This window comes from Rhinopithecus bieti, unplaced genomic scaffold (genome assembly GCF_001698545.2).
Source record: "Rhinopithecus bieti isolate Rb0 unplaced genomic scaffold, ASM169854v2 scaffold_13029, whole genome shotgun sequence".
Lineage (NCBI taxonomy): Eukaryota > Metazoa > Chordata > Mammalia > Primates > Cercopithecidae > Rhinopithecus > Rhinopithecus bieti.
The window spans coordinates 3900925-3927264 of NW_016807982.1; the positions used below are offsets into that span (position 1 = coordinate 3900925).

General features: G+C 54.1%; 1 protein-coding gene across 3 annotated transcripts; it reads left to right on the forward strand.

Moving 5' to 3' along the window:
• Positions 1–71: 71 nt before the first annotated feature.
• On the forward strand, positions 72–26080 carry MAP7D1 (MAP7 domain containing 1). 3 transcript variants are annotated; one of them, XM_017884512.1, is made up of 18 exons: positions 76–395; positions 16196–16543; positions 16741–16809; positions 17693–17856; positions 18597–18711; positions 20126–20236; positions 21427–21549; positions 21646–21813; positions 21933–22077; positions 23092–23420; positions 23658–23835; positions 23921–24059; positions 24157–24261; positions 24496–24549; positions 24749–24791; positions 24894–24984; positions 25102–25295; positions 25476–26080. In XM_017884512.1, the coding sequence occupies exons 2-18, from the start codon at positions 16270–16272 to the stop codon at positions 25484–25486; spliced, it is 2313 nt and encodes a 770-aa protein (XP_017740001.1). In that variant the 5' UTR covers positions 76–395; positions 16196–16269; the 3' UTR covers positions 25487–26080. The 3 variants fall into 3 exon arrangements, with proteins under 3 accessions (XP_017739999.1, XP_017740000.1, XP_017740001.1); XM_017884510.1 differs by having other exon boundaries at positions 72–395; positions 21427–21813; positions 24746–24791; XM_017884511.1 differs by having other exon boundaries at positions 75–395; positions 21427–21813.
• The last annotated feature ends 260 nt before the right edge of the window (positions 26081–26340 follow it).

Below are 26340 nucleotides of genomic sequence, written 5' to 3' on the forward strand. Positions count from 1 at the left end.
CGGGCGCGCGGGGCTGGGTCCCCGGGCGCTGCTGGGGCGGACTCCCCCGCGTCGAACTTGGTACGCGCCAGCGAGAGGCCAGGCCCAGCCCGGGCGGTACAATAGGGTTGGACCGAGGCCGGGACTGGGCCGGCGCTGGGCAGGGAACGGGATCGCGGCCGCAGCCGAGAGACCCTGGGCAACCCGCACCTCCGAGCCTCGCGAGCCACCTGCCTCGACCTTCCCCGGAGCGCCCCCGCCTCCGAGTTGCTGCTTGCCGGGCCGGGCGTGATGCGCCGCGGGACCCCTGTCCTGGCCGCTGGCCGCCGCCGCCGCCGCCGCTGAGACCCCAGACCCCCAGTGACGCCGCAGCCATGGAGAGCGGCCCGCGTGCGGAGCTGGGGCGGGCGCACCCCAGGTATGCCGGGAGCCACGCGGAGGCGAGATGGGGGTAGATGGAGGGGCTGCGGGGCGGCCGAGGATGAGGCCGGCCGGCTGGGCGGGGACCCCTCTGCCGCCGCGCCCTCTGACCACTTGGAAGTTTAAAAATAAAGGCTGCGGCGGCTGCGGCTCCCGATGCATCCTCTGACAGCTGCCCCCTCCCCCACCGCGGGTGCCGGACGCATCGGGCGTCGGGAACCGCGGGGACCCAGCGCGGGAGTTGCTGGGGTGACCCTTCTGCCCCAGCTTAGTGCCATCTCAGCTTCCCCGCCCCCACATCCCTTCCCGATCCACCCAGGGCCCTGAAGATCCTCTTCTACCGAGCTAGGGCTTCCGTCCCCTTCCCCATCCCCCGTGGCACATGTGACCCCCGCCTGAGTCTGTCGGGGGTCCAGATTCTCAGGCCTGGGCCCTGCATACCGACGCCTCGGCCTTAGTGCCCGTACCCTCAGGCCCTGGCCCAGACCTCGCCCCCACCCCATCCGTCCAGCTGCCGCGCAAAGGGCCTGTTGCTGCTGCGGGCCGGCGGGGAGGGGAAAGCAGGGAGGGGAGGGGAGAGGAGAGGGAGGTCTCTAGCGGCGGCTGCCAAGTAACCCGCCGGATAAAGGCGAGGGGAGGGGAGGCGGCATTGTTTGGGGCGAGGGCGGGAGCTGGGGAGTGGGCCGCCTCTCCTGCAGCCAGGCCACTCTGGAGCCCACCCAGCCCGATTCGGGGAGGAGGGGGACAGAAGTAAATCTGCTTCTTCTGCCTGCCCTCCTTCCCAGCCTCTCTGGGCCGGAATCTCTCACTAGAGAATGAGGTAAAGGCTCCAAGCCGGCACTCCCTGGACCTGCCACATCATTCCCCAGCCTGAGGCTTTGATACCTCCCCGCTTACTCTCTTTTTCTCTTTCTGCCCACACCTCAGACCACCAAAGCTCCCCTCGCGCCGTTCACCCCACCAACCACCAGTGCTCAGGACTTCTGCAAATCCCATTCGGATCTGGGAGCAGCTGATGAGGGGGTGGGGACAGGTTTCTGGTTGGGCTTGGTTTTGGAAGGAGGCGATTTCTCTTTCTTCCTGGAAGGGGAGGGAAGAACATGATTACTGAGGACCCAAGTTCTGTTCCCATTGACTCAGGGGGGAGGTGGCTCCATCCCCACACCCCCATGGAGTCCTGAGCCTAATCCTGTCACCTCCCTGCCCCTTGGGGTGTGGGCCCAGGATGAAACAGTGTGTGGGTGCGGAGAGAGCCCAGGATAAGGTAGGGCTGATGGGCTGTGGATGGGCTCCTCCCCATGCCAGCAAGGATGCTTCTAGGGGACTGTCTGGGTGTGGAATCTGGGAGAATACTGAGGGGAGGCTACCATCAGACTGGTGGGTTTCAGGAGGCTTGTAGGCTGGGCTGGAAACAAGGGTGGCTGGGTCTGTCCCGGTTTGGCTGACCTGAGAGGGGACACCCAGGGAGGCCCAGCCTGAGTCCAACCTCAGCTTACTGGCCCTCTGCACCTGAGGGCCTCTGGCACTGGTGTATAGTTGGGGGCCTGAATGGGGGTGGTGACTGGGATACAGAGAGCCTGAGCTGTGGCTACTTTATAATTAGGATACTTGGGTAGGATGCCTAGACTGAATATGAGAGCATGGGTGAGATGCTTGGCTCTCCTAGGGGCAGTGGGGAGGCTGGGTTGGGGGAGAGGGCTGGGTCGGGGCTGGTGGGGGTACTGCATATAGGCTTCCTGCATTGGGAGGACTCTTTATACACAGGGATCTAGATGGAGTCACGTGAGAACCTGGATCGGGATAGTGGCGGTTCCCCACACAGAATAGTCAAAGGTGACAGGAGTCCTCTATGGGGCTTTGTGGGAGTAAATGTGCTCACAGCATGTGCCCTGTGATAGTCTGAGGCATGGGCCTGACACTCCGAGAGCATGTGACACAATCCCTGCTCCCTTTGAGTTCCTTTTTACACTTGGACACTGAGCGGTAACAGAGGGTGGCATGGAGTAGAGGACAAGTGTGGGGCCCACTTTCAGGTCAGAAAACCTGGGTGGAAATCCCAGTTAGCCTTGTACTGGCTTCTGGACTGGAGCAAGTGACTTACCTCCTGGAGCCCCTGGAAAATAGGGGCAGTATTGTCAACCTTGTGGGGTTAATGTGAGGGTTAGAGATGATGTAACTCAAGGAGTCTGGCACGCAGACACCAGACACCTGCAATAAAGTGTTATTACCATTATTGTGGTTATGCTCCGGCAACCGGTGCCAGCAGGGAGGTATGAAATATAGAGGAGGGTGGGAGCAGGAATTGGGAGTCAATTTGTTTAAGAGCATAGATTCTGGAATCAAACAGTTTAAGTCTCCGCTTTGTAACGTACCTCTGTGTGATCTCAGTAAGTTGCTTAACCTTAGTCTTAAGTTTGCCCATCTGTAAAATGAGAATAATGCTAGAAATTATCTCATAGAGATATTGGCATCATTAAATTAGATGAACACAGAAAAACTTAGACTAGGTAGACTAGGTCCTGGCACATAGTTAGTGCTCAATAAGTGCTAGCTATTTGTTTTTTATGTATTTATTTATTTATTTTGAGACAGAGTCTTGCTCTTGTCGCCCAGGCTGGAGTGCAGTGGCACGATCTCGGCTCTCTGCAACCTCCGCCTCCCGGGTTCAAGGGATTCTCCTACCTCAGCCTCCCGAGTAGCTAGGATTACAGGCGCCTGCCTCCGTGCCCGGCTAATTTTTGTTTTTTTGTTTTTTTTGTTTTTTTTTTCCTCCCGAGTAGCTAGGATTACAGGCGCCTGCCTCCGTGCCCGGCTAATTTTTGTTTTTTTGTTTTTTTTGTTTTTTTTTTTGAGACGGAGTCTCGCTTTGTCGCCCAGGCTGGAGTGCAGTGGCCGGATCTCAGCTCACTGCCAGCTCCGCCTCCCAGGTTCACGCCATTCTCCTGCCTCAGCCTCCCGAGTAGCTGGGACTACAGGCGCCCACCACCTCGCCCGGCTAGTTTTTTGTATTTTTTAGTAGAGACAGGGTTTCACCGTGTTCGCCAGGATGGTCTCGATCTCCTGACCTCGTGATCCGCCCGTCTCAGCCTCCCAAAGTGCTGGGATTACAGGCTTGAGCCACCGCGCCCGGCCAGTCAATTTTTGTATTTTTACTAGAGATGGGGTTTCGCCATGTTGGCCAGGCTGGTCTCTAACTCCTGACCTCATGATCTTCCTGCCTTGACCTCCCAAAGTGTGGGGATTACAGGCATGAGCCACCATGCCCGGCCTAGCTATTTGTTTTTTGTTGTTATTTTTAATTCCGTCAGAAGCCTGAGATGTGATTGATTAGAATTATAGAAGGTAAGTATAGGACAAGAAGGCAGGGGAGAGGAGAGTTCTAGGCAGACATGAGCTAGGGTGTATCCAGGGATCAGAGGGGCCCCATACCTGAAGTGGGACACTGGGAATAGGAGAGAAAACCCAAGAAACAGGTGCAACCGGCTATCTAGCACACCCATGCTGATGCCCCACCATATGCCAGCTCAGTGCAGTCTATGTGGGTGACAGAGAAGTGAATCAGATGGAGTTTTGACCCTTGGGGGGGTCTTAACCTGGCCAGGGAGGCAGATGCGTTCACTGCAGGGAAACCAGGTATAATGGTGATAGTGTGCAGTGGGCTGTGCTTGTGGAAGGCTTCATGGAGGAGGCAGCATTTGAGGTGGATCTGAAAGGACGAATAGACATTGGTAAGACTGGCACAGGGGGCTTTGGCCATACATCCAGCAGCCAGCTGGCTGGCACCTCCCAATGACAGCGTCCTAGTCCCTTCTTGGACTGGTGGGCCCAATAATGAGGCCTCTAATGAGCCCCTAATGTGCAGTCATGCATATGCAAATGAGGTGGAAGTGACAGTAGGCCAACTCAGGTCTCCTTTCCCAACAGGCTAGTGGGCAAGGGCTGAGGGAAGGGACTGAAAGCTGGGTCCAGACTAGAATGGCCATACTTGAGGGCCATCAGGTCAGGTCTCACATCTGCCCCAGGCTGGAAGTTAGGCCACAGGCAGCTAGGACCCATGTCCTTAGGTCCCTGCTGGACCTTGGGGCTAGTAAGGGAGCCAACTAGCCAGGCCCAGATAATGCAGCTTTGTTGGCTGCTGGTAGCTCTGCCTGGCACCCAGGGGCACAGCCTTCAGTGTTTCCTCCACCACTTCTCAGCTGCAGCTCTGCCCTGAGGGGAGCAGAGAGCCTGGGAGGGTGTGGGGAACATGGTATTGCTGCCCTTACTAGCACTCCTCAGGAGTTGTAAGAGATGATGTGAGCCAGGTAGAGACTCCCCGGTGAACCAAGTTATTTCCCATTAATTATCTCTGACTTATTATCTCCTACTCATTAAGGGTCTTCTCTGTGCCAGGCACAATGCTCAGCATGTCACAGGCATTGTCTCATTTGTTCCTCACCACAGTCCCATGAGTAGGGACTAGCATTATCCCCATTTTACAGATGAGACTCAGGAAGATGAAGTCACTTGCCTAAAGTCACACAGCTAGCAACTGGCAGAGGCAGGATTTGAACTGAAATCTGTCTGACTCTGAAGTCTGTGCCTCAAACCTCTAGGGTGAATTATGACTAAGCCAGCCAGTGACAAGGTCTGGCCTGCTTACCTCCCATGACTGGCCCGTGTGGGCATCTTGATCTTGGGGACCCCATAATCTTTTCCCCCGGCAGGCAGAGGTAGCCCCAGCAGAACCCTGGGTCCTCTGGGAAGCCTGCCAGGTTGAAGCCTAAGCAGTTGAACCAGGAGGAAGGCCCTGGACCCAGGTAGTGGTAATAGTCCAGCTGAGGGGCATCTCCAGGCCTTGGCCTGAGGTTGGGCCTCTGTCTTCAGTGCCTGGGCAGCCCTGCTGGGGCTGAGGGAGGGATGTGGTGGGGCCCAGGCTGCGGGATGGGGTCATTTCCTGCCGCCTAAAATAACAGGAAGTGGGTGCTCCTGATTGGAGGCTGGGAACAATGGCCGCCAGCCGGGCCAGAGAGCGCCTTCAGATCTGTAGTCTCAGTTGGGTTCCCGACTTTATCACCCACAGAAGCCGGTGGCCTGGTCCCAGTGCCCCACTGCCCAACTGCTGGAGCAGGCTGACCCCCGCCAGGGCACTCCCTCTCGGAACCGGCTTGGCTCTGTCCAGGCCAGGGATAATGCTGCCCCTAAGGGTACCTCCTCTCCCGGTCCCACAATTAGGCTTTCCCCAGAGTTTGTCCTTTCTACCGACCTCATATTCTCCCAGCCCAGATCTCTCCAGGAGAGGAAACCCAGGAGGCTGTCCCAACTGGGATGCAGGCGGGGTAAAGATAGTCACACTGGTCAGGTCCAAACCCCAGCTTTGCTACTCACTAGCTGTGGAGCTTAAGCAAGTGTCTTAATCTCTGAATCTGTTTCCTCGTTTGTAAAATGGGGTAATAATATCTACCTCATAAGATTGTGGCAAAGATTAAATGAACTAATGAGTTTAACGTATTTAGCTGTGCCTGACAAAAGCATTAGCTGTTACTCTTGTTAATTGGACTTTCTCTGGGCCTAGGGAAATAATTTGCTCAGAAGGAACAGAAGTGACCTGGATGACGCGGTATACATATTCCGGGGACTTTGTGTTTCTGTGTGCTGTATGTGTCTCTGAGGCTTTGTCTGTGCCTTAGAGGAGGTACCTGGCCCTGTACTTGTGTGGGTATGTCTGTGTGTCTCAGATATGTGTAGAGTTTTTTGTTTGTTGTTGCTGTTGTTTGGTTTTTTGTTTTTTTGTTTTTTTTTTTTTGAGATGGAGTCTCGCTCTGTCGCCCAGGCTGGGGTGCAGTGGCGTGATCTCCGCTTACTGCAAGCTCCGCCTCCCGGATTCACGCCATTCTCCTGCCTCAACCTCCCGAGTAGCTGGGACTACAGGCACCCACCACCACACCTGGCTAATTTTTTGTATTTTTAGTAGAGACGGGGTTTCACCATGTTAGCCAGGATGGTCTTGATCTCCTGACCTCGTGATCCGTCTGCCTCGGCCTCCCAAAGTGCTGGGATTACAGGCGTGAGCCACCGCGCCTGGCCTGATATATGTAGAGTTTTGAATCCCAGTAAGTCTGTTTCCTCTGCATGTGTATGTGTATGTATGTGTGTGTGAGTGTGTGTGTGTATGTGAGAGAGAGAGAGAGAGAGAAGAATGTGTCTTGTCTCTTGCCATTGTGCAGGCCCTGTTTACATTGTCTGGTGTCTGTCTCTGTTGTGTGCACATGTCTGTCTCCCCGTGTGTCTCTGCCCTCTGCCTGCTTCTCTGTCTTCACCTGCTCTAGTGTTGTCACCTAGGAATCTGTGTGAGGGCCAGGAGGGCTCTTGCTAGAGGTGCTGATCTCTGTTCTGTCTTCTCTCGGCCTCATGCCTCTGCCTCTCCCATGCTTCCTGCCTGAGGTGCTGTCTGTGCACCCCCCACCCCACAACCAGCCCTCACCCAGGCACTCCCTTGCGCTGCCCTTGGAGGTGGGCTGTTCTCCCCCACCTCACTTCCCGCCTCCTGGGAGCCAGCCTGGGCAGGAGCCTGCCTTCCCTACATTCCTGTGCTCTGAGCTCAGTGCCTGCTTGCCCCACCTGCACCCTTGACTTTTGTGGGGGAAGTCTCCCTGGGGGAACCACGGAATCACTTCCTTCTTCAGAGAACACGCAGGAGCTTCAGGGCGGGGTGATGTGACCGCCCACCAGAAATAGCATGACATAAGAGTTTTGAGGGTTTTGTCATCAGACAACTCTGGATTCAAATCCTACCTCTGACACTGACATGCACAATCCACTTAATCTGTCTGAGTAAGTTATCTCACCTGTGAAATGGGGGCCATCATAGAACTATCCTTTTAGGATTGTCATCAGAATCACATGAGATAAGGGAAAGTGCTTGGTTTATATTAGAGCTTCAGTAAATTAGTTTGGGCCTGGAAACTGGCTGGGGACATGCAGGTTCTGAGATGAAAATGACATTTAGTGTTTAGAGAGACTAAACTTTGGAGCAGCTTGAGGGTCTAAATACACACTAGCTAGGTAGCTTTCTACAGTACCCCCACCCACACATCTACATACCCAGCCACCCACCCCCCCATCGGACATTCATTAAACAGACACAGAACTCCCACTCTGTGCCAGACAAGTCCTGTATAAGACTCTGGGGCTGCAAAAAGGACTAAGACTGAGTTTCTTCTCTTGATAAGCTCTCACACTGATGGGGCAGGGGGTGGCAGGCAAACAGAACAGCTAGACTGAGTTATCAGTGTTGTGAGAGGAATATTTGGCCCAGCAAGAGTTGTTGGGGTGGGAGGAGGGAGAGACAAAAGAAAAGGACTGCCAGCTCCCAGAGGGTGGAGATGGGGTGTTAGTATTCGGAGACATGTGACAGTCTCTCTGAGGGACTTGGCCCTGATCTTTCTGCAGACCCCAGGCACAGCCCTTCTTGGGGCTCTTAGGAAGACAGGACTTTTTGACCCTAAAATGCAACCCACCACTGCACCTTTGCCCTGCTAATGCTCTTCGCGCCAAGAAATAAATACAAATTATTTGTCTCTTATCTCGTTCTTAACAAATACTTCTGGTAGATATTAGTGTAGCAAAATAAAACCGACAGTGGCAAAACCTCACAATCTGGCATAGACCAAAAATAAGATAAAATTAAGTAACCGAAGGATCATATTTGATGGTTAAAAACGAGAATGATCATATATAGATTAACTGTACTGTATAGATAAGTAACCAAGGAGTTAATTGGCTTAATGTGATTTGCTCCACATAACACTGTCCCAGTGACATTTCATCAGGGTTGGCATAATTGTGAAGAAAATATTTGTATTCAGGGTCAACAGTGTGCCAGGTCACAAGAGGAGTTCCAAACTTCTTGTTTGCCTCTTGAGAGGTTTTTCTTGTTGAGCTGCTGGAGTAAACACTCATTATTATTTTTATTAACTTCTACCTGTGTGGCTTAGTCCAGGAAGCTGTCCAAACACTATTGAGATGGAGTTGTTTTGCTTCTCTTCAAATGTTTATCTTTTTGCAGTAAGTTGCCACATAGATCTATACTTTTTTTTTTGTTTGTTTGAGACAGGGTCTGATTCTGTCACCCAGGCTGGAGTGCAGTGGTGCAATCTCAGATCACTGCGGCCTCCACCTCTGGGTTCAAGGGATCCTTCTCTCAGCCTCCCAAGTAGCTGGGACCACAGGCGTGCACAACCACGTCCAGCTAATTTTTGTATTTTTAGCAGACATGGGGTTTTGCCATTTGCCCAGACTGCCTCTGAACTCCTGGGCTCAAACAATCTGCTCGCCTTGGCCTCCCAAAGTGCTAGGATTACAGGCATGAGCCACTGCACCCAGCCCGGATCTACTCTTTATTAGAGTAAAAATCTTCTATATGCACTTACTTTAGGCTAGGGCAGCCTCATAGTATAGCACTTTATTTGTGCTGTACTGTTTATTCAACTATTTTATGACTGTCTCCATGTACTTGGCACTGTGGTAGCTGCTGGCGATGAGGCAGTGAGCAAAGTAGAGATGGCCAGCTCTTGTGGGTCTCCCTCACCTTCTAGGAGGAGGCTGACAATAAGGGAAAAACCATGCAAGGAAGTTTAAAATCGTAACAGTGACAGTGTTCCAGAGGTACCTGAGGCCATGGCTGTATACCACAAGGGAATTTATCCCAATCAGAGAAGCCAAGGAAAGCTTCCATGAGTAAGTGATGACTGAACTAACATATGAAGGGCAAATAGGAGTTAGCTAATAAAAGAGGGAGAGTATGTGCAAAGGCCCTGTGGCAGGAGGGAGTGTGGATGGTCATCAGCATTAAAGGAAGGTCAGTGTGGATGGAGTTCAGAGAGCAAGTGGGGAGCAGGGTAGGAGATCCAAGAAGTAGCGGGAGGGAGTCAGGGACTTCAGACTATACTGGACTAGTAGGGTGAGTTCAAGAAGAGGAAGCCACTGGCAAGTTTCAAGCGGCAAAGAGTACCATGATCAGATTTGTATTTGCTGTGGCTGCTCAGTGGAGCAGAGAGTGGGAATGGGTACAGGCGAGCAGTGAGAGGACTTTGTAGTCATCCAGGTGAGAGCAATGATGGTGACGGTATCTGCCTGGGTGGAGTTCATTCATTTCTTTCTTCAGCAGATGGTTGTGGAGCACCTATGTGCCAGGCTCTGTTGGCCCTAGAGATAGACTAGCTAACAAAATAGGCAAAAATTTGTGCCCTCATAGAGATTATATTGTAGCAGTGGGAGACTGTTAAAATGGTGTTAATGCCTATGGAGAAAAGAAGACTTGGAAACAAAATCTACAGTTGGAGCTGGGAGGGAGACTTCAACTGCAGTTTGTCGTTTTATTTAATTCTTTTTCTTTTTCTGAGACAGCATCTTACTCTGTTGCCCAAGCTGCAGTACAGTGGTACAATCATCGCTTACTGTAGCCTCAAACTCCTGGGCTCAAAGTATCCTCCTGCCTTAGCCTCCCGAGTAGCTGCGACTACAAGTGTGCACCACCATGCCCAGCTGTTTTTTACTTTTTCGTTGAGATAGGGTCTCGCTGTGTTGCCTAGGCTATTCTCAAGCTCCTGGCCTTAAGTGATCCTCCCACCTTGGCCTCCCAAATTGCTGGGATTACAGGTGTGAGCCACCTTGCCTAGCCTTTATTTAATTTTATTTAAAATTTTTCTTTTTTTCTTTTCTTTTTTTTTTTTTTTTTTTAGAGACAGGGTTTTGCTTTGTCACCCAGGCTGGAGTACAGCACCATGATCATAGTTCACTGTAACCTCAATCTCTATTTCAACACGTCATGACGCCTGGGTAATTAAAAACATTTTTTTAGAGATGGAATCTCACTGTGTTGTCCAGGCTGATCTCAAACTCCTGGCCTTAAGGGATCCTCCTGTCTCGGTCTCCCAAAGTGTTGGGATTACAGGCATAAGCCACCACACCAGGCCTGCAGTTTGTAGCTTTTTTTCTTTTTTTTTTTGAGACAGAGTCTCACTCTGTCACCCAGGCTGGAGTGTAGTGGCAGGATCTCTGCTCACTGCAACCTCCGCCTCTTGGGTTCAAGTGATTCTCCAGCCTCAGCCTCCCAAGTAGCTGGGATTACAGGCACATGCTACCACATCCAGCTAATTTTTGTATTTTTTAGTAGAGACAGGGTTTTGCCATGTTTACCAGGCTGGTTTCGAACTCCTGACCTCAGGTAATCCACCTGTCTTGGCCTCCCAAGGTGCTGGGATTACAGACATGAGCCACCGCACCCAGCCCAGTTTGTAGTTTTAAATAGGGGCTAAGGGAAGACTCCATTTAAAAGTGACATCAGGCCTGGCGCGGTGGCTCAAGCCTGTAATCCCAGCACTTTGGGAGGCCGAGACGGGCGGATCACGAGGTCAGGAGATCGAGACCATCCTGGCTAACACGGTGAAACCCCGTCTCTACTAAAATACAAAAAAGCTAGCCGGGCGAGGTGGCGGGCGCCTGTAGTCCCAGCTACTCCGGAGGCTGAGGCAGGAGAATGGCGTAAACCCGGGAGGCGGAGTTTGGAGCTTGCAATGAGCTGAGATCCGGCCACTGCACTCTAGCCCGGGCAACAGAGCAAGACTCCGTCTCAAAAAAAAAAAAAAAAAAAAAAAAAAACAAAGTAAAGACCTGAAGGAGGGGAGGGAATGAGGCACGCAGAATCTGGGGGCAGATAATTCAAGGCAGAGAAACAGCCACTGAGGAAATACTGTTTCCTCAGTGCAAAGCCCTGAGGCAGAAACCTCCCCAACACCCTTAAGGGACAGTGACTGAAAACTTGAGCAGGGGGAGAAGAGGAGAGAAGGTCAAAGAGGTCAGGATCGGCTGGGCGCGGTGGCTCAAGCCTGTAATCCCAGCACTTCGGGAGGCCGAGGCGGGCAGATCACAAGGTCAGGAGATCGAGACCATCCTGGCTAACACAGTGAAACCCCGTCTCTACTAAAAAAATACAAAAAACTAGCCGGGCGACGTGGCGGGCGCCTGTAGTCCCAGCTACTCAGGAGGCTGAGGCAGGAGAATGGCGTAAACCCGGGAGGCGGAGCTTGCAGTGAGCCGAGATCCGGTCACTGCACTCCAGCCTGGGGGACAGAGCGAGACTCCGTCTCAAAAAAAAAAAAAACAAAAACAAAAAAAAGAGGTCAGGATCCTGGGGAGTCCTTGATAGGCTATCGTGATGACTTTGGCTTTTTCTTCCCCTCAGACGAGGAGTCTTCGCAGGATTTTGTCAGAGGAGTGATGTGATCTGCCTTTTTAAATTTTTTTTTTTGAGACGGAGTCTTGCTGTGTTGCCCAGGCTGGAGTGCAGTGACACAATCTCGGCTCACCGCAAGCTCCACCTCCTGGGGTCAAGCAGTTCTCCTGCCCAGCCTCTCAAGTAGCTAGGACTACAGGCACCCGCCACCACGCCCGGCTAATTTTTTGTATATTTAGTAGAGTTGGGGTTTCACCGTGTTGGCCAGGATGGTCTCTATCTCCTGACCTCATGATCTGCCTGCCTCAGCCTCCCAAAGTATGGGGATTACAGGCATGAGCCACCGCGCCCAGCTAATCTGACTTATTTTTAAACAGAATCATTCTGACTACTGTGTTGAGAAAAGACTCAGGGGAAACAAAGACTGGAGCAGGGAATCTTTTATCAGAGCTGATAGTAGCTCTGACCTAAGTGATAGAAGTGGAGATAGTGAGAAGTGATTAGATTTGAGATGTTTTGAAGATAAAGGCAAAAGGATTTGCCGAGAGATGAGACATGGGGTGTGATGTAGTTGCCATTAACTGAGATGGGGAAAATGGGGAGAAGTAGACTTTTGGGGGAGATCAGGAGCTCCGTTTGGGATGTGTTAAATTGGGGGCATCTGTGAGACACCCAGGGGTGTCAACCAGGGAGTTGCAGGAGTGAAACTAGACCTCAAGGGAGAGGCCTGGGCTAGAGACACAAATTTGGTTGTCGTCAGCAGTGATGGTATTTAAATCTGTGAGTCTGGATGAGGTCACCAAGGGAGTGTGTGTGGACAGAAAAGAAATGAGGTCCTCCACTCAGCCTTAGGGCACTCCAGTGCTGAGAGGTTGGGAAGTTCAGGCAGGATCAGCACAGATGACTGAGAAGTGACAGTCAGCAAGGTAGAAGGAAAACTAAGAGAATGTGCTGTCTTCGAAGCCAGGTGAAGACAGTGTTTCAAGGAGCAGTCAGAAATCAAATGTGGCAGATGCAGCTGCATAGCGGCCAAGGAAGATGAGGACTGGAAAACTGCCTGTTGGATTTAGCAGCATGGAGGTCCTTGAGAAGTGCAGTGTTGCAGAGCAGTGGGGGTAAGGCCTGGCCGAAGCATTTCCTCCTGGCAGAGATGGGGAGACGTGGATATATTCTTCAGGACAGGTGCTGCTTACCAAGCCCCTGCCAGGTGCCACCAATGATGTACCCATCTATACCAACTCCCCATGTGTACCAACAACTCCATGAGAGAACTGGGGTTACACAGGCTCAGAGCTTGCCCAAGGTTCACCTGGAGCCGAGGTCCTCAGTCAGGCCTGTCCGACTCTGAAGCCTATGACCTTTCTGCTCCACTGCATCTGATGCCTGGGTGCAGGTTCTTCCAAACCTCACTCCTCTACCTCCTCCCAACCTCCCTTCACATGGCGAGTCGGGACCTAGCTGGGGACTCACTGACTGTCTTGCCTGGTGGGTGTGATTTGCCTAGGTGTAGACAAACACCCGCCTACCAGTTTTCCTTGCAACACCTGCAGCACGCACAGGTGCTTGGAGAATGGCAATAAACAGGCCTCACCCTCAACCTTCAAGCTTCATACTTACTCACCCAGGCTTTAGCTTCAAACAGTCCTGAGTTCAAATCCCAATTCTGGGCCGGGCGCGGTGGCTCACGCCTGCAATCCCAGCACTTTGTGAGGCTGAGATGGGCGGATCACGAGGTCAAGAGAGGGAGACCAGACTGGCCAACATGGTGAAACCCCATCTCTACTAAAAATACAAAAATTAGCTGGGTGTGGTGGTGCATGCCTGTTGTCCCAGCTACTCTGGAGGCTGAGGCAAAAGAATTACTTGAACCTGGGAGGCGGAGGTTGCAGTGAGCTGAGATTGCGCCACTGCACTCCAGCCTGGCAACAGAGTAAGACTCCATCTTAAAAAAAAAAAAAAAATCCCAACTCTGCCACATACTAGTTGTATGACTCTGTGCGGACCAATTAGCAGGTTGGGCCTTGGTTGCCTCACTTGTATAATGGGAATAAGAGTCTCTGCCTCTCAGAGTTGTGAGGACACAGGATGCATCACTGTTAGTGAGTAGTAAGCACTCACTAGAGTGAGTAACTGGTTTTGTTGACTGTTGGAATTGGTAAAGGAGTTTGCAGCTGGCTGGGAAATAGATTAGCAGTGACCAGGCAGCCGTCTCTTGCTGGTATGGGAAGAGATGGGTATCTTGTCATGGAGCCTAGGAGTTGGTGGAGTTGGAGGGGTAATGGGGGAGACAGGGCCTCAGCTGGGGCTCTTACCTTGAGCCCAGAAAGCTGGGTGGGAAGGAATGAGGGAAAAATAGTGTGAGCCTCAGATAATTTATTGCGTAACAACTATTCCCTCATACTGTCAGTGAGAATTAAAACTAATAATGTATAAGGCCAGGCGCAGTGGCTCACACCTATAATCCCAGCACTTTGGGAGGCTAAGGTGGGCGGATCACTTGAGGCCAGGAGTTCAAGACCAGCCTGGCCAGCATGGCACAAACCCATCTCTACTAAAAATACAAAAATTAGCCAGGTATGGTGTTTCATGCCTGTAATCCCAGCTACTCGGGAGGCTGAGGCACAAGAATTACTTGGGCCTGGGAGGCAGAAGTTGCAGTGGGCTGAGATCACACCATTGCACTCCAGCCTGGGCAACAGAGTGAGACTTTGACTCAAAAAAAAAAAAGAACTAATGCATATAAAAATTATGAGGCTGGGCATGGTGGCTCATGCCTGTAATCCCAGCACTTTGGGAGGTCAAGGCGGGCAGATCACCTGAGGTCGGGAGTTCGAGACCAGCCTGGCCAACATGGTGAAGCCCCATCTCTACTAAAAATACAAAAATTAGCTGGGCGTGGTGGCAGGCACCTGTAATCCCAGCTACTCGGGAGGCTGAGGCAGGATAATCACTTGAACTTGGAAGGCAGAGGTTGCAGTGAGCCAAGATCATGCCACTGCACTCCAGCCTGAGCAACAGAGCGGGGTTCTGTCTTGAAAAAAAAAAAAGGCCGGGCGCGGTGGCTCACGCCTGTAATCCCAGCACTTTGGGAGGCCGAGGCGGGCAGATCACGAGGTCAGGAGATCGAGACCATTCTGGCTAACACGGTGAAACCCCATCTCTACTGAAAATACAAAAAATTAGCTGGGCATTGTGGCAGGCGCCTGTAGTCTCAGCTACTTGGGAGACTGAGGCAGGAGAATGGCGTGAACCTGGGAGGCGGAGCTTGCAGTGAGCCAAGATCATATCACTGCACTCCAGCAATAAAAATAAATAAAAATTGGCCGGGCGCGGTGGCTCAAGCCTGTAATCCCAGCACTTTGGGAGGCCGAGATGGGCGGATCACGAGGTCAGGAGATCGAGACCATCCTGGCTAACACGGTGAAACCCTGTCTCCACTAAAAAATACAAAAAACTAGCCAGGCGAGGTGGCGGGCGCCTGTAGTCCCAGCTACTCAGGAGGCTGAGCCAGGAGAATGGCGTAAACCCGGGAGGCGGAGCTTGCAGTGAGCTGAGATCCAGCCACTGCACTCCAGCCTGGGCGACAGAGCGAGACTCCGTCTCAAAAAATAAATAAATAAATAAATAAAAATTAAGAAAAAGGGACTTAAAGGAACTAGCTAGACGCTTAAAAATTCCCTAGCAGCAAGTGGACTTGGGGGGAAACAAAACAAAACAAAAAACCTGAGGCTGAGAGAGGTTGGCTGGCTTGTCCGTGGTTGTCTGCTGGGGAAGCAAGCCCTCCCTTCCCATCTTCATCTGACTGACTCTGAGGCCTGTCTCTCAATTGCCCCACATGTGTATGTGTCAAATCGTGTGGCTCCCTTCCTTTACTTCGATGTCTTTTACAGGGTTCCTACAATAGTCATATGTTAAAAGCACAAATTTGGGGTAGCTTATTGCCAATGGGAATCTTCACAACAAAGCATCCCACTAGAGCCCATACTTACATCCTTCCTCTTGGTCAGTCCCATGTGCCCAGCACTGGCACCCTCTCTGAACAGACCTTGGGTTGGGCACAGTCACCCAGAGATAAAACAGAAAGGAGAGGGAGGCAGACATGGAAACAAATCGGTGCATTTGGTGTCTCAATAAGTGCTGCAAGCTTGTTCTCAGCTTTTCCAACACACCCTGCTCCATTCTGCCCCTTCGCATATACTCTTCTCTGCCAAGATCTCTCCTCCTCGCTTTGCTGACTCCAGCTTATCCTTCGGATCTCAGCTTGGTTGTTACTACTTCAGCAAGCCCTCCCCGTGTAGGTTAACCATCTCTGCTGTGCTGCCCCAGACATAGTATTTATTCTCTACTGTAGTTGCCTAGCTATTTGTCTGTCTGCCCTGCTAGAGGGTAAGCACCACAGAGGCAGGGATCATGCCTATTTTCTCACTATTATATCATGAGTATCTGGAATAGGGCCTGGCACATAGAAATAACTTAAACACACGTGAATGAAGAAGTCAGTTGAACAAGGGAGAGGGCCACATATTGAGCTGATGGCACAGATGTGCAATCTGACCTCTCTCCTCTCTTGTGTTGGTCTTTCAGTTGTGGTCGCCAGGACCCCCCCAGAGCCAAGACCTTCTCCAGAAGGTGACCCTTCCCCCCCACCACCACCGATGTCAGCCGTGGTCCCCGACACTCCCCCGGACACCCCTCCTGCCATGAAGAATGCCACTAGCTCTAAGCAGCTCCCACTGGAACCAGAGAGCCCACCAGGGCAGGTTGGGCCTAGGCCAGTCCCCCTGCAGGAAGAGTCCCCTTCCTCTGAAGCAAAGAGCAGAGGACCCACCCCACCAGCCACGGGCCCACGGGATGCCAGACCTCCTCGAAGGAGCAGCCAGCCATCTCCAACAGCAGTGCCAGCCTCCGACACCCCTCCCACCAAGCAAGGTGTGTGTAATGATCCCGACCCGGGCCTAAACCCCTTGGCTCAGGGTCCTGGCCCTGGATCATGCCAACTGAAAGAGTCCTGTTTGCCCTAGAGGAGATGAGGAAAGGATGGGGTGAGGCCCGGAGGGAGGGATCTGAGGCTGACTCCTCTTTGGGGACAGCCTTTTGACCTGTCTGTTCTTGTTCCCTCTGCTCAGAGGTGAAGAAGGCAGGAGAGAGACACAAGCTGGCAAAGGAGCGGCGAGAAGAGCGGGCCAAGTACCTGGGTGAGTGAGCAGGAAGTCTCATCATCATCTTCATCATCATGATCAGCATCCTAATAATAACACCAACAGGCCGGGCGTGGTGGCTCACGCTTGTAATCCCAGCACTTTGGGAGGCCGAGGCGGGCGAATTACCTGAGGTCGGGAGTCTGAGACCAGCCTGACCAAACATGAAGAAACTCCATCTCTACTAAAAATACAAAAAATTAGCCGGGCATAGTGGCACATCCCTGTAATCCTAGCTACTCAGTAGGCTGAGATAGGGGAATCACTTGAACCTGGGAGGCGGAGGTTGTGGTGAGCTAAGATTGCGCCATTGCACTCCAGCCTGGGCAACAAGAGCGAAACTCCGTCTCAAAAAAATAATAATAATAACACCAACACTTCTGCAACACTTCATTATGTGCACTGTGCTAAGAGCAGGACACGCATTATCTAATTTAATCCTCAACCCATTTTGAGGAGGAAACAGAGGCTCAGAGAGATGAAATCATTTGGTTAAGCCATACAGCTAGTACAGTAGCTGAAATTCAGACCCAGAAGCCTCCTGTCACCCCAGATCTCATGCATGCTCTTAATCACAGTATGTGGACCTCTGTCTGGTAGCACCCCAAGTCAGATGGGGATCTTGCACTAAAGCATTCATTTCTCCTTCAATCCTGAGAGCCCATAAGGCCAGTGGAGGAGAAACAGGCCTCTCCTGAGTCCTGTCTTCAGTAAGCCTCTCACTTTGAGGGGGTTGTCTCAGACTGAAAGCTCCACCTAAGCAGGCAGGAGAAAAACCCACCCAGGATGTGGGTAGCAGGGCTGGCCACTTGGAGGAAATGTCCTTGGCCCAGGCCTGCTGCAGAACCCTTCACATGCCACTGGGCTCCTTTGTCCACAGCGGCCAAGAAGGCAGTGTGGCTGGAGAAGGAGGAGAAGGCCAAGGCGCTGCGGGAGAAGCAGCTCCAGGAGCGCCGGCGCCGGCTGGAGGAGCAACGTCTTAAAGCCGAGCAACGTCGTGCAGCCCTGGAGGAACGGCAGCGGCAGAAGCTCGAGAAAAACAAGGTGCGGGATGGGTCTCCATGAATCTGTGTACACGTGTGCTCACCGTCTGCATACTGGTGCAGTGTGTATGCATATCCATGTTCACGGCTCTGCATTATCTGTGTCTACGTGGTCCTATTTGTGTTCACATCTATAGTTGTGTCCCTGTGTTAGACTATCTGGGGACCTGTGCAACTGCAGGCACATTTGCTTCTGAATGTGCCACTGTAGGCCCCTGTAACTGTTTACTGTCAGTACCTGTGTTCGTCCGTGTGCCCCACGTGTCTGTGTATGTATACGCAGGTATGCGTCTGTGTGAGTGTGCCTAGCTCTGTCACATGGGTAAAGCCCTAGCTTGAGCGCTGGTGAGGAAATGAAGGAAATGGCCACCTGGCCCTACCTGGGGGGCCTCAGGCTAGAGGGAACACATAGCCCCAAGGTCAGGACCCTCAGTGCCTGAGCTATGGCCTTGCCTGGGAGCCCCAAGTAGGGGGAGTCCCACCCAATCATCAGAGAAGCAACTCATACACTTAGGAAATGACTCAAGAACAGTGAAAAGCTCCCCAAGAACAAGTCGAAAGGGATCTTGGTCCTTAATCATAGCAAGGATTTGGTAACCTTGGATACCTGCAATGAGTCAGGAAAAGACTCGGAGGGAAGGGAGCGGGGGAGGCATTGTCACAGGAGGAATAAGGGCCTCTATCCCAAATTCAATGAATGTTTTCAGCCCACATCTCTCTCTTCTCCCCACCTTCCCCCAGGAGCGCTATGAAGCAGCCATCCAACGGTCAGTGAAGAAGACGTGGGCTGAAATCCGGCAGCAGCGCTGGTCCTGGGCAGGGGCCCTGCACCACAGCTCTCCAGGACATAAGACCAGTGAGTAGGCTGGAGGGGCTGGGGAGTGGGTGGGCAAGGCTGGGATGGCAAGTAAAGGAAGGGAACAACTTCCCTACAAAGAGCTGGTGGCTCCCTGCAGCAGGTGTGCCTTGCTTTATGTGACTTGTGTCTTCTAGAATGGTCCGTAAGCCAAACTGTCCCTTTTCAAGGACTTCCACTATCAAATCAGAGATGGATTCTCTCCATTTGGTTTGCTCTTCAAACCTCTCATTTTAGGATTAGCCTTCTTTGCGCCTGTCAATTATTATTAGTTGTTGATACATAAAAGACTTTAATGCCCTACAGACACTGGATCTTAAAGAAACTGTCACTCCTTGTCTCAGAAGGTAGATTTTTGTCTCTGAGTTTTCTCCGCGTAGGGCCACCATGGATTTTGGTCTGATTCTTTGCTGGCATGTATGTACCACTGTGCTTGGATGTCTTTATGCAATGGCAAGTTTCAGTATTTCTAGCTGTGTATCTTCGGTGTATGTGCTCCTGGACCCGTGCATTGTGTGTCTTAATATGTGTTTGCCTTGGCGTGTTTGTGGCCTTGTGTACCTCAGTGAGGGCTCCTAAGTCAGACAGACTTGGGTTCCAGCTCTGGCACTTGCAGCGTGACCTTTAACTTCTTGAAGTCTCACTTTCTTCATCTATAAACTGGGGATAATGCTACTACTTGCCCCTGAGGTGGTAGATAGATGTTTGAAGGATCAAATGAGGTCACATGTGTGTGGTGCCCCACACAGTACCTGGCACATGGTAAGCATCAACAAATGTGAGCTGCTACAAATGTCATGATGAGGTTGCTTCGATGTGTTTGTGGCTTGTGTGCATCTGGGTCTGACACACTATCTGTTAGTGTTTGTGTCTCTGTCCCTGTGCATGTCTGCACACATGTGTGCATGCCAAAGTATCTGCCACTCTATATGCCTGTATCTGCATGTCTTTTTGTGATTCTGGATGAATACGTGGATTTGTGCAAGTGACTGTGACTGTGTAGGTCCTGTTTAGGAGCGTTTTTGCATTTATCCCAGTACATGGGTGTTGTATCCATAACGCGTTGGCTGGACAGTGTCAGCAAGTGCCAGTGCTGGGGGGTTATGGGGAGGTTGCAGTACCCAGCCATAAGGAATGGCTTCCTTGGTCTGGCCAGGAAAGCTGTAGTTTCTCTAGTTTTACTCATCTCCCCCCTTTGTTTCTTCTCCGTCGGCTCCCCCAAGCCAGGTTGTCTCTGGTCACCTACCTGCCACCCTCCCTCTCCCAGGGCCAAGGCTGCCTCCTGCTCCTCATCCTAGCCTGCCCACTCCTCCCTCTCCCACCCTGCCCTCGGAGCATCCTGCATGGAAGGCCTCGGTGCCCCCCACTGGCTCCTGCCTGGCCCGGCCCTAATGCCGTGTCTTTTCCCCTCCAGGTGGGAGCAGGTGCTCCGTGTCGGCAGTTAACCTGCCCAAACACGTGGACTCTATAATCAACAAGCGGCTCTCAAAGTCCTCTGCCACGCTCTGGAACTCCCCCAGTAGAAGTAAGAGAAGGCCCAGCCCTTCCCCCTCCAGAGCCCCTTGTAGCTCCCACCAAGTTTCCTCCAGAGCTCAGCAAGAACACCAGGTCCCTGGAGCCCTCACATACTCCAGGTCCCCATCCCCACTCTACCTTACCCAGGGCTCTGTGCCCCTCGGGGGAGCCGGCATATGGGTCTGGACCCTGAGGACAGAGGTTCCCCTGTAGGAGAGGAGAACGGAGACAAAGCACAATGCCTCAGAGGGCAGGAAGTCTGGCAGGGGCCTCAAGAGCAAGTTGGAGGTGGTGGCTGGGGGTGGGGACAGGCAGGCAGCCTTTTCTGCAACCACAGCCAGCTGGCCTGGGCCAACCTTAGCCAGGTGGCATTGTCCCCATGTGTCAGACTGGCCTGGGTGCTGTGGGGTGGAGGGGTCCCTCATTCTGGCTCTGCCCTAAAGGGCCCATGCAATCCTGCCTTCTCTGCCTTCAGAGCCCCACCCATGGCCTTGGCTGGTTCCAGAGTTGAGCCAACCAAGGTGGCATAGCCCCTGCATTCCCACCATGCCCTGGTACTCATATGTGAAGGAGCCATGGTGGGAGTTATTTATAAGTTTCTCTTGCATTTGTTTGGTTGCTTTGTTGCCTAGCAACCAAATCAGCTGCTGTACCAACCCCACCTGACTGAGACTTAAAAATAGCCCAGCAGCTGAGAGGACAGAGCAGGGTGGCCTAGGGCAGGCAGGCACCCTAGCAGCCTCTCCTTGGCACAGGACTGCTAAAAGCTGGGTCACAGGAGCACAACGACCCTCACTGTCCCGAATCCATGGGACAGCTTCAGCTGGGTCAGCCCTCTGAGAGCAGGAGGGGCAAGACCTTACACTGGGACATGGCAGAGGGCAATTGGGTCTTCTTCCAATCCTGGATGGCTCCTTCCTATATGCGCGGTTCAGGGCCCTTTCACCTGGGGAGCGTTGTAGGCAGGAACCCTCATCTGATGCAGGATGTTGCCCTGGGAAGTGTCTGGTTGCCTGGGTCTGCAGTGGAAGTCCAGATCGTAGGGAGGACAAGTGTGGCCCTGGTGTGATTGTGGGGAGAGGCCTCCCGGGTGAGAAGCCTTGGCCTTGGCATGGGGATGGTGCCTGGTCTGCCCCCATGCCTCTCCCTGCCTCCTGCGGCCCCCACAGTGACCGGCTTCGCTTGGCCTTCTACCCCCAGATCGCAGCCTGCAGCTGAGCGCATGGGAGAGCAGCATCGTGGATCGTCTGATGACGCCCACCCTCTCCTTCCTTGCTCGGAGTCGCAGCGCGGTCACACTGCCCCGCAACGGCCGGGACCAGGGTAGGGGCTGCGACCCTGGGAGAGGCCCCACGTGGGGCCGGGCAGGGGCCAGCCTGGCGCGCGGGCCGCAACCCGACCGCACTCATCCCTCTGCAGCCGTGCCGGTGTGCCCGCGCTCGGCCTCCGCACAGCCCTCTGACGCGTGCAGCGGGCCCCGAAGCGTGCACCGCTGCGCCCCCGCCGTGAGCGCGGGGAGCGCCGCAAGGCCCAGCGCCGGGGGCAGGCCCCGTCCGGGCTGCCGCCGGCCGGCCGGAGGCCTCGCCGGTGGAGTGGCTCGACTGGTTCGAGCGGCGCGGCAGGTGGACAGGCCAGCCTGCGAACTGGGGAACAAGTGCGGCTGCTGACCTCTTACTCTCCTCTTCCGGTTCCTTCTTCCCTGCCAGGTGCAGAAAAGGAGAAGAAGGACAAGGAGCGGGAAAACGAGAAAGAGAAGAGTGCCCTAGCCCGGGAGCGCAGCCTCAAGAAGCGCCAGTCGCTGCCCGCCTCCCCGCGCACCCGCCTCGCCGCCAGCGCCGCCTCTGAGCTCAGGTGGGCGCGGGCGGTGCGAGGGACCCTCACCGGGTCATTTATTCATCACCCACAAATATTTATTGGGCATCCCACCTCTAGAATGCAACTTCCTTGAGGGCAAATTTCTCTCTGTTTTTTTTTTGTTTGAGACAGGGTCTCCCTCTGTCACCCAGGCTGGAGTGCAGCGGCACAATCTCAGCTCACTGCAGCCTCGACCTCCTGGGCTCAAGCTATCCTCCCACCTCAGCCTTCCAAGTGGCTGGGACTACAGGCGCGCCACCACACCCGGCTAATTTTTTGTTTTTTTGGTAGAGGGGGGTTTCGCCACGTTGTGCAGGCTGATCTCAAACTCCTGAGCTCAGGTGATCCACCTGTCTCGGCCTCCCAAAGTGCTGGGATTACACGTGTGAGTGTGAGCCACCTCACCCAGCCTCCATTTTTTTTTTATTTTGTTTTCTTTTTTTTCTTTTTTTAAGTATTTTGGTTACTGAAGTACCGCATCACCTAAAACAGTGCCTGGCACCTGGTAACCACTCAGTGAATGCCTACTGAAGGCAAGGGTAGTGCCTCACGCCTGTAATCCCAGCACTTTGGGAGGCCAAGGGGAGGACTGTTTGAGCCCAGGAGGTCGAGGCTGCAGTGAGCTAGGTATGATCATGCCACTGCACTCCAGCCTGGGGGACAGCCAGATTCTGTCTTAAAAGCAACAACAAAACCTGCTGAATGAATGGACCTTCCAGGTAGCACTCAAGGTGCTGAGGACAAGTTGCTGAGCTAACCCAGGCGTGGTTTTTTTCTCTTATTAAGCTTACAGGCTATTGGTGGGGCACAGACAATAGTCAATCCCACAGAAACATATGTCATTACAAACTGGGGTATATAATCTAAAAGGGAATGGTGCGTTTCTGTGAGAGCAAGGGGGAACGGTGCTGATGTAGGCTGGAGGAGGGGGCACCTCCCAGAGGAAGGGGCAAGTTCTCAGCATGTGGGTGTGTGTGTCTCCTAACTCTTCCTTTTTCCCTTTTCTCTTAGCCCCAAATCCAAGGCCCGGCCATCCTCTCCCTCCACATCCTGGCACAGGCCTGCCTCCCCCTGCCCCAGCCCAGGGCCAGGCCACACTCTGCCTCCAAAGCCACCGTCCCCCCGAGGCACCACTGCATCCCCCAAAGGGCGGGTTCGGAGGAAGGAGGAGGCAAAGGAGAGCCCCAGCGCCGCAGGGCCCGAGGACAAGAGCCAGAGCAAGTGCAGGGCCAGTGACGAGAAGGAGCCAGCAGCCCCAGCCTCACCGGCACCTTCTCCGGCGCCCTCGCCCACCCCATCCCCGCCCCAGAAGGAGCAGCCCCCCGCGGAGACCCCTGCAGGTAGGCATGAAGAGAGGGGAGGGGTGAGCCGAGCGAGAGGAGCCAGCTTCTCCTGCGTGGGGATGTGGGCCGCCAGAGATGCCTGAGGACCGGGAGTGGGACATGAAAAGAGGAGACTCCTGCCCTCAGCAGTCCCAGGCCCACAACACAGGCCGCTGGGAGCTGACGGCAGGAAGGGATGCTGGCAGTGCCTGCGTGGGTGTGCTGACTGACGCCTGGTCCCGGATCCCCCTCCAGACGCTGCTGTCTCGACCTCACCCTCAGCCCCTGCTCCCCCGGTGACCCCTAGCAAACCAATGGCCGGCACCACAGACCGAGAAGAAGCCACTCGGCTCCTGGCTGAGAAGCGGCGCCAGGCCCGGGAGCAGCGGGAGCGCGAGGAGCAGGAGCGGAGGCTGCAGGCAGAAAGAGACAAGTGAGTGCGCCTCGGGGACTGAGGGAGCCCTCGTGGGCGCTGGAGAAGCAGAGTCCGAGCCTGAGCCGTTTGCTCCGTCCCCCAGGCGAATGCGAGAGGAGCAGCTGGCGCGGGAGGCCGAGGCCCGGGCGGAGCGGGAGGCGGAGGCCCGGAGGCGGGAGGAGCAGGAGGCACGAGAGAAGGCGCAGGCCGAGCAGGAGGAGCAGGAGCGGCTGCAGAAGCAGGTGCCCCCGGCGGGCGGGCGGGAGGCGGCTGGGCGCCGGCGCCGCGGGCCGGGAAGGCTGGAGTCAGGTGCCCCACGCTCATGGGGGTCTTTGGCAGAAAGAGGAGGCCGAAGCTCGGTCGCGGGAAGAGGCGGAGCGGCAGCGTCTGGAGCGGGAAAAGCACTTCCAGCAGCAGGAGCAGGAGCGCCAAGAGCGCAGAAAGGTGTGCGGACGAGGGCGGGGATTTGTGGGCGGGCCTGGGCGGGGCGACCAGGTGGGCGGGGCCTGGGTTTAGAACGGGTGGGACGGAAAAGCGCTGGGGCAGATTCCAGTTCCTGTCCTGGAGAAGGCTACTATGAACTGGGAGGCCCTAAGACCACAAGGCCGGGGCTGGCTGGTGGGAGGTTTAGGATTAGGGGCGGGGCTCGAGACTAACTGATATGCGGCCTCCAAACAGCGTCTGGAGGAGATCATGAAGAGGACTCGGAAGTCAGAAGTTTCTGAAACCAAGGTCAGAATTTCCCCGAAGGGCAGTGCTGGGCGTGGGGGCCAGGGTGGGAAGAGGAGGCTGCGGAAAGGCATCTATGGCCAAGGAGAGCGGGGCTGTCGGGGAGGCCGCCGCGGCCCGGGCAAGGGGAGGGCAGAACTCAGTCCTAAGTGGATGGGACCGGCTGTCCCTTGAGCCTGACTGCTCTTCCTCTTCAAAGCAGAAGCAGGACAGCAAGGAGGCCAACGCCAACGGTTCCAGCCCAGGTAAAGCCCCCGTTCCCCTCGCCTCCTTTCCCTTTGCCACCCTCCTCCATCCTCGCCTCTCTTGCCAGCCCTTGGCTGATGGCGCCTCTTTCCCTGTGACAGAACCTGTGAAAGCTGTGGAGGCTCGGCCCCCAGGGCTGCAGAAGGAGGCTGTGCAGAAAGAGGAGCCCACCCCACAGGAGCCTCAGTGGAGGTACCAGCTTCCAATCCCAGGGTCCCTGAGCAGGGAGGTAGACTGCAGCTGGAGCTGCGCGGTGGCCTGGGCTTTCCTGGGAGGTGAGCTGCTGAGCCTTGGCCTCTGCATCCACAGTCTCCCAAGCAAGGAGTTGCCAGGCTCCCTGGTGAATGGCCTGCAGCCTCTCCCAGCACACCAGGAGAATGGCTTCTCCCCCAAGGGACCCTCTGGGGACAAGAGTCTGAGCCGAACACCAGAGGCACTCCTGCCCTTTGCAGAGGCAGAAGCCTTCCTCAAGAAAGCTGTGGTGCAGTCCCCGCAGGTCACAGGTAGGTCTCCTGATTCCTGGACCCAGCTCTATTCCTCCCAGCAGCCTTCCCTGTACTCCCTAGCCCTGCCTTCTCTTCTGGCTCTGCCAGGCCTCCTCTCCTGCTCCGCCTTGAAGACCCCCAGCTATCTGGGTTTGGGTGCTGCTTGCCCTGACTGTTTCCTTTCCCCTTTTTCCCCAGAAGTCCTTTAAGAGGGTTTGCCTTGGATCTGGGCACAGCTGTGAGGGCTCCTCTGCATCACCTACCAGGATGTCTGGAGGAGAAAAAGACAGAGCAAAGATGGAAGTGGCCTGGGCCCCTGGGGGTGGGTCCTCTCTGTTGTTTTTAATCTGCACCTTATAGACTGATGTCTCTTTGGCTGGAGCCAGATCTGCCCCTCAGTGCATTTGTGTGCTCGCACGCGCAGACATCCCCTCTCCCCCATACACACACATACACTCACAGCCTCTCTGGCCTCTTCCCTTGGGGAGGGGCCACCTGTAGTATTTGCCTTGGTTTGGTGGGGTACAGTGGATGTGAATACTGTAAATAGCTTGTGCTCAGACTCCTCTGCGTGGAGAGGGTGGGTGCAGGAGGCAGACCCTCCCCGCAAAGCCCCCTGGGGAGATCTTCCTCTCTCTATTTAACTGTAACTGAGGGGGATCCCAGGTCTGGGGATGGGGACACCTTGGGCCACAGGATACTGGTTGCTTCAGGGGTACCCATGCCCCCTGCCCTTGCCTGGAATCAGTGTTACTGCATCTGATTAAATGTCTCCAGAAATAAAGTGAGAATAATTCTGCCAATCCTGCCTGTTCTTGGAGCTGGTGGTGGAGGTGGGAGCAGGTGGTCTCCTGAGTTCTAAGAACTGAAGAAGCCTCGGGCTAGTGATACTAGTCCTGAACCCCTGCCCTATGGTCTTCCAGTTTAGTCATGAATTCATTCATTTATTCATTCAACAAATACTGTTGCTTCTACTCTGTATCAGGCAATGGGCTATGCACTGGGGATGCAATAGTCAGAAAAGATGTAACCTCTGTTACGTACACTACTCCTTGTGCAGTTT

Bases quoted from the DNA above. Each gene is read 5' to 3' on its own strand.
- MAP7D1 (XM_017884510.1), top strand. From the start codon at position 16,270: ATGTCAGCCGTGGTCCCCGACACTCCCCCGGACACCCCTCCTGCCATG. The intron at 23,836-23,920 runs GTGAGTGCGCCT...TCCGTCCCCCAG, and splicing joins CTGCAGGCAGAAAGAGACAA to GCGAATGCGAGAGGAGCAGC. The intron at 24,550-24,745 runs GTCAGAATTTCC...TCCTCTTCAAAG, and splicing joins CAGAAGTTTCTGAAACCAAG to CAGAAGCAGGACAGCAAGGA.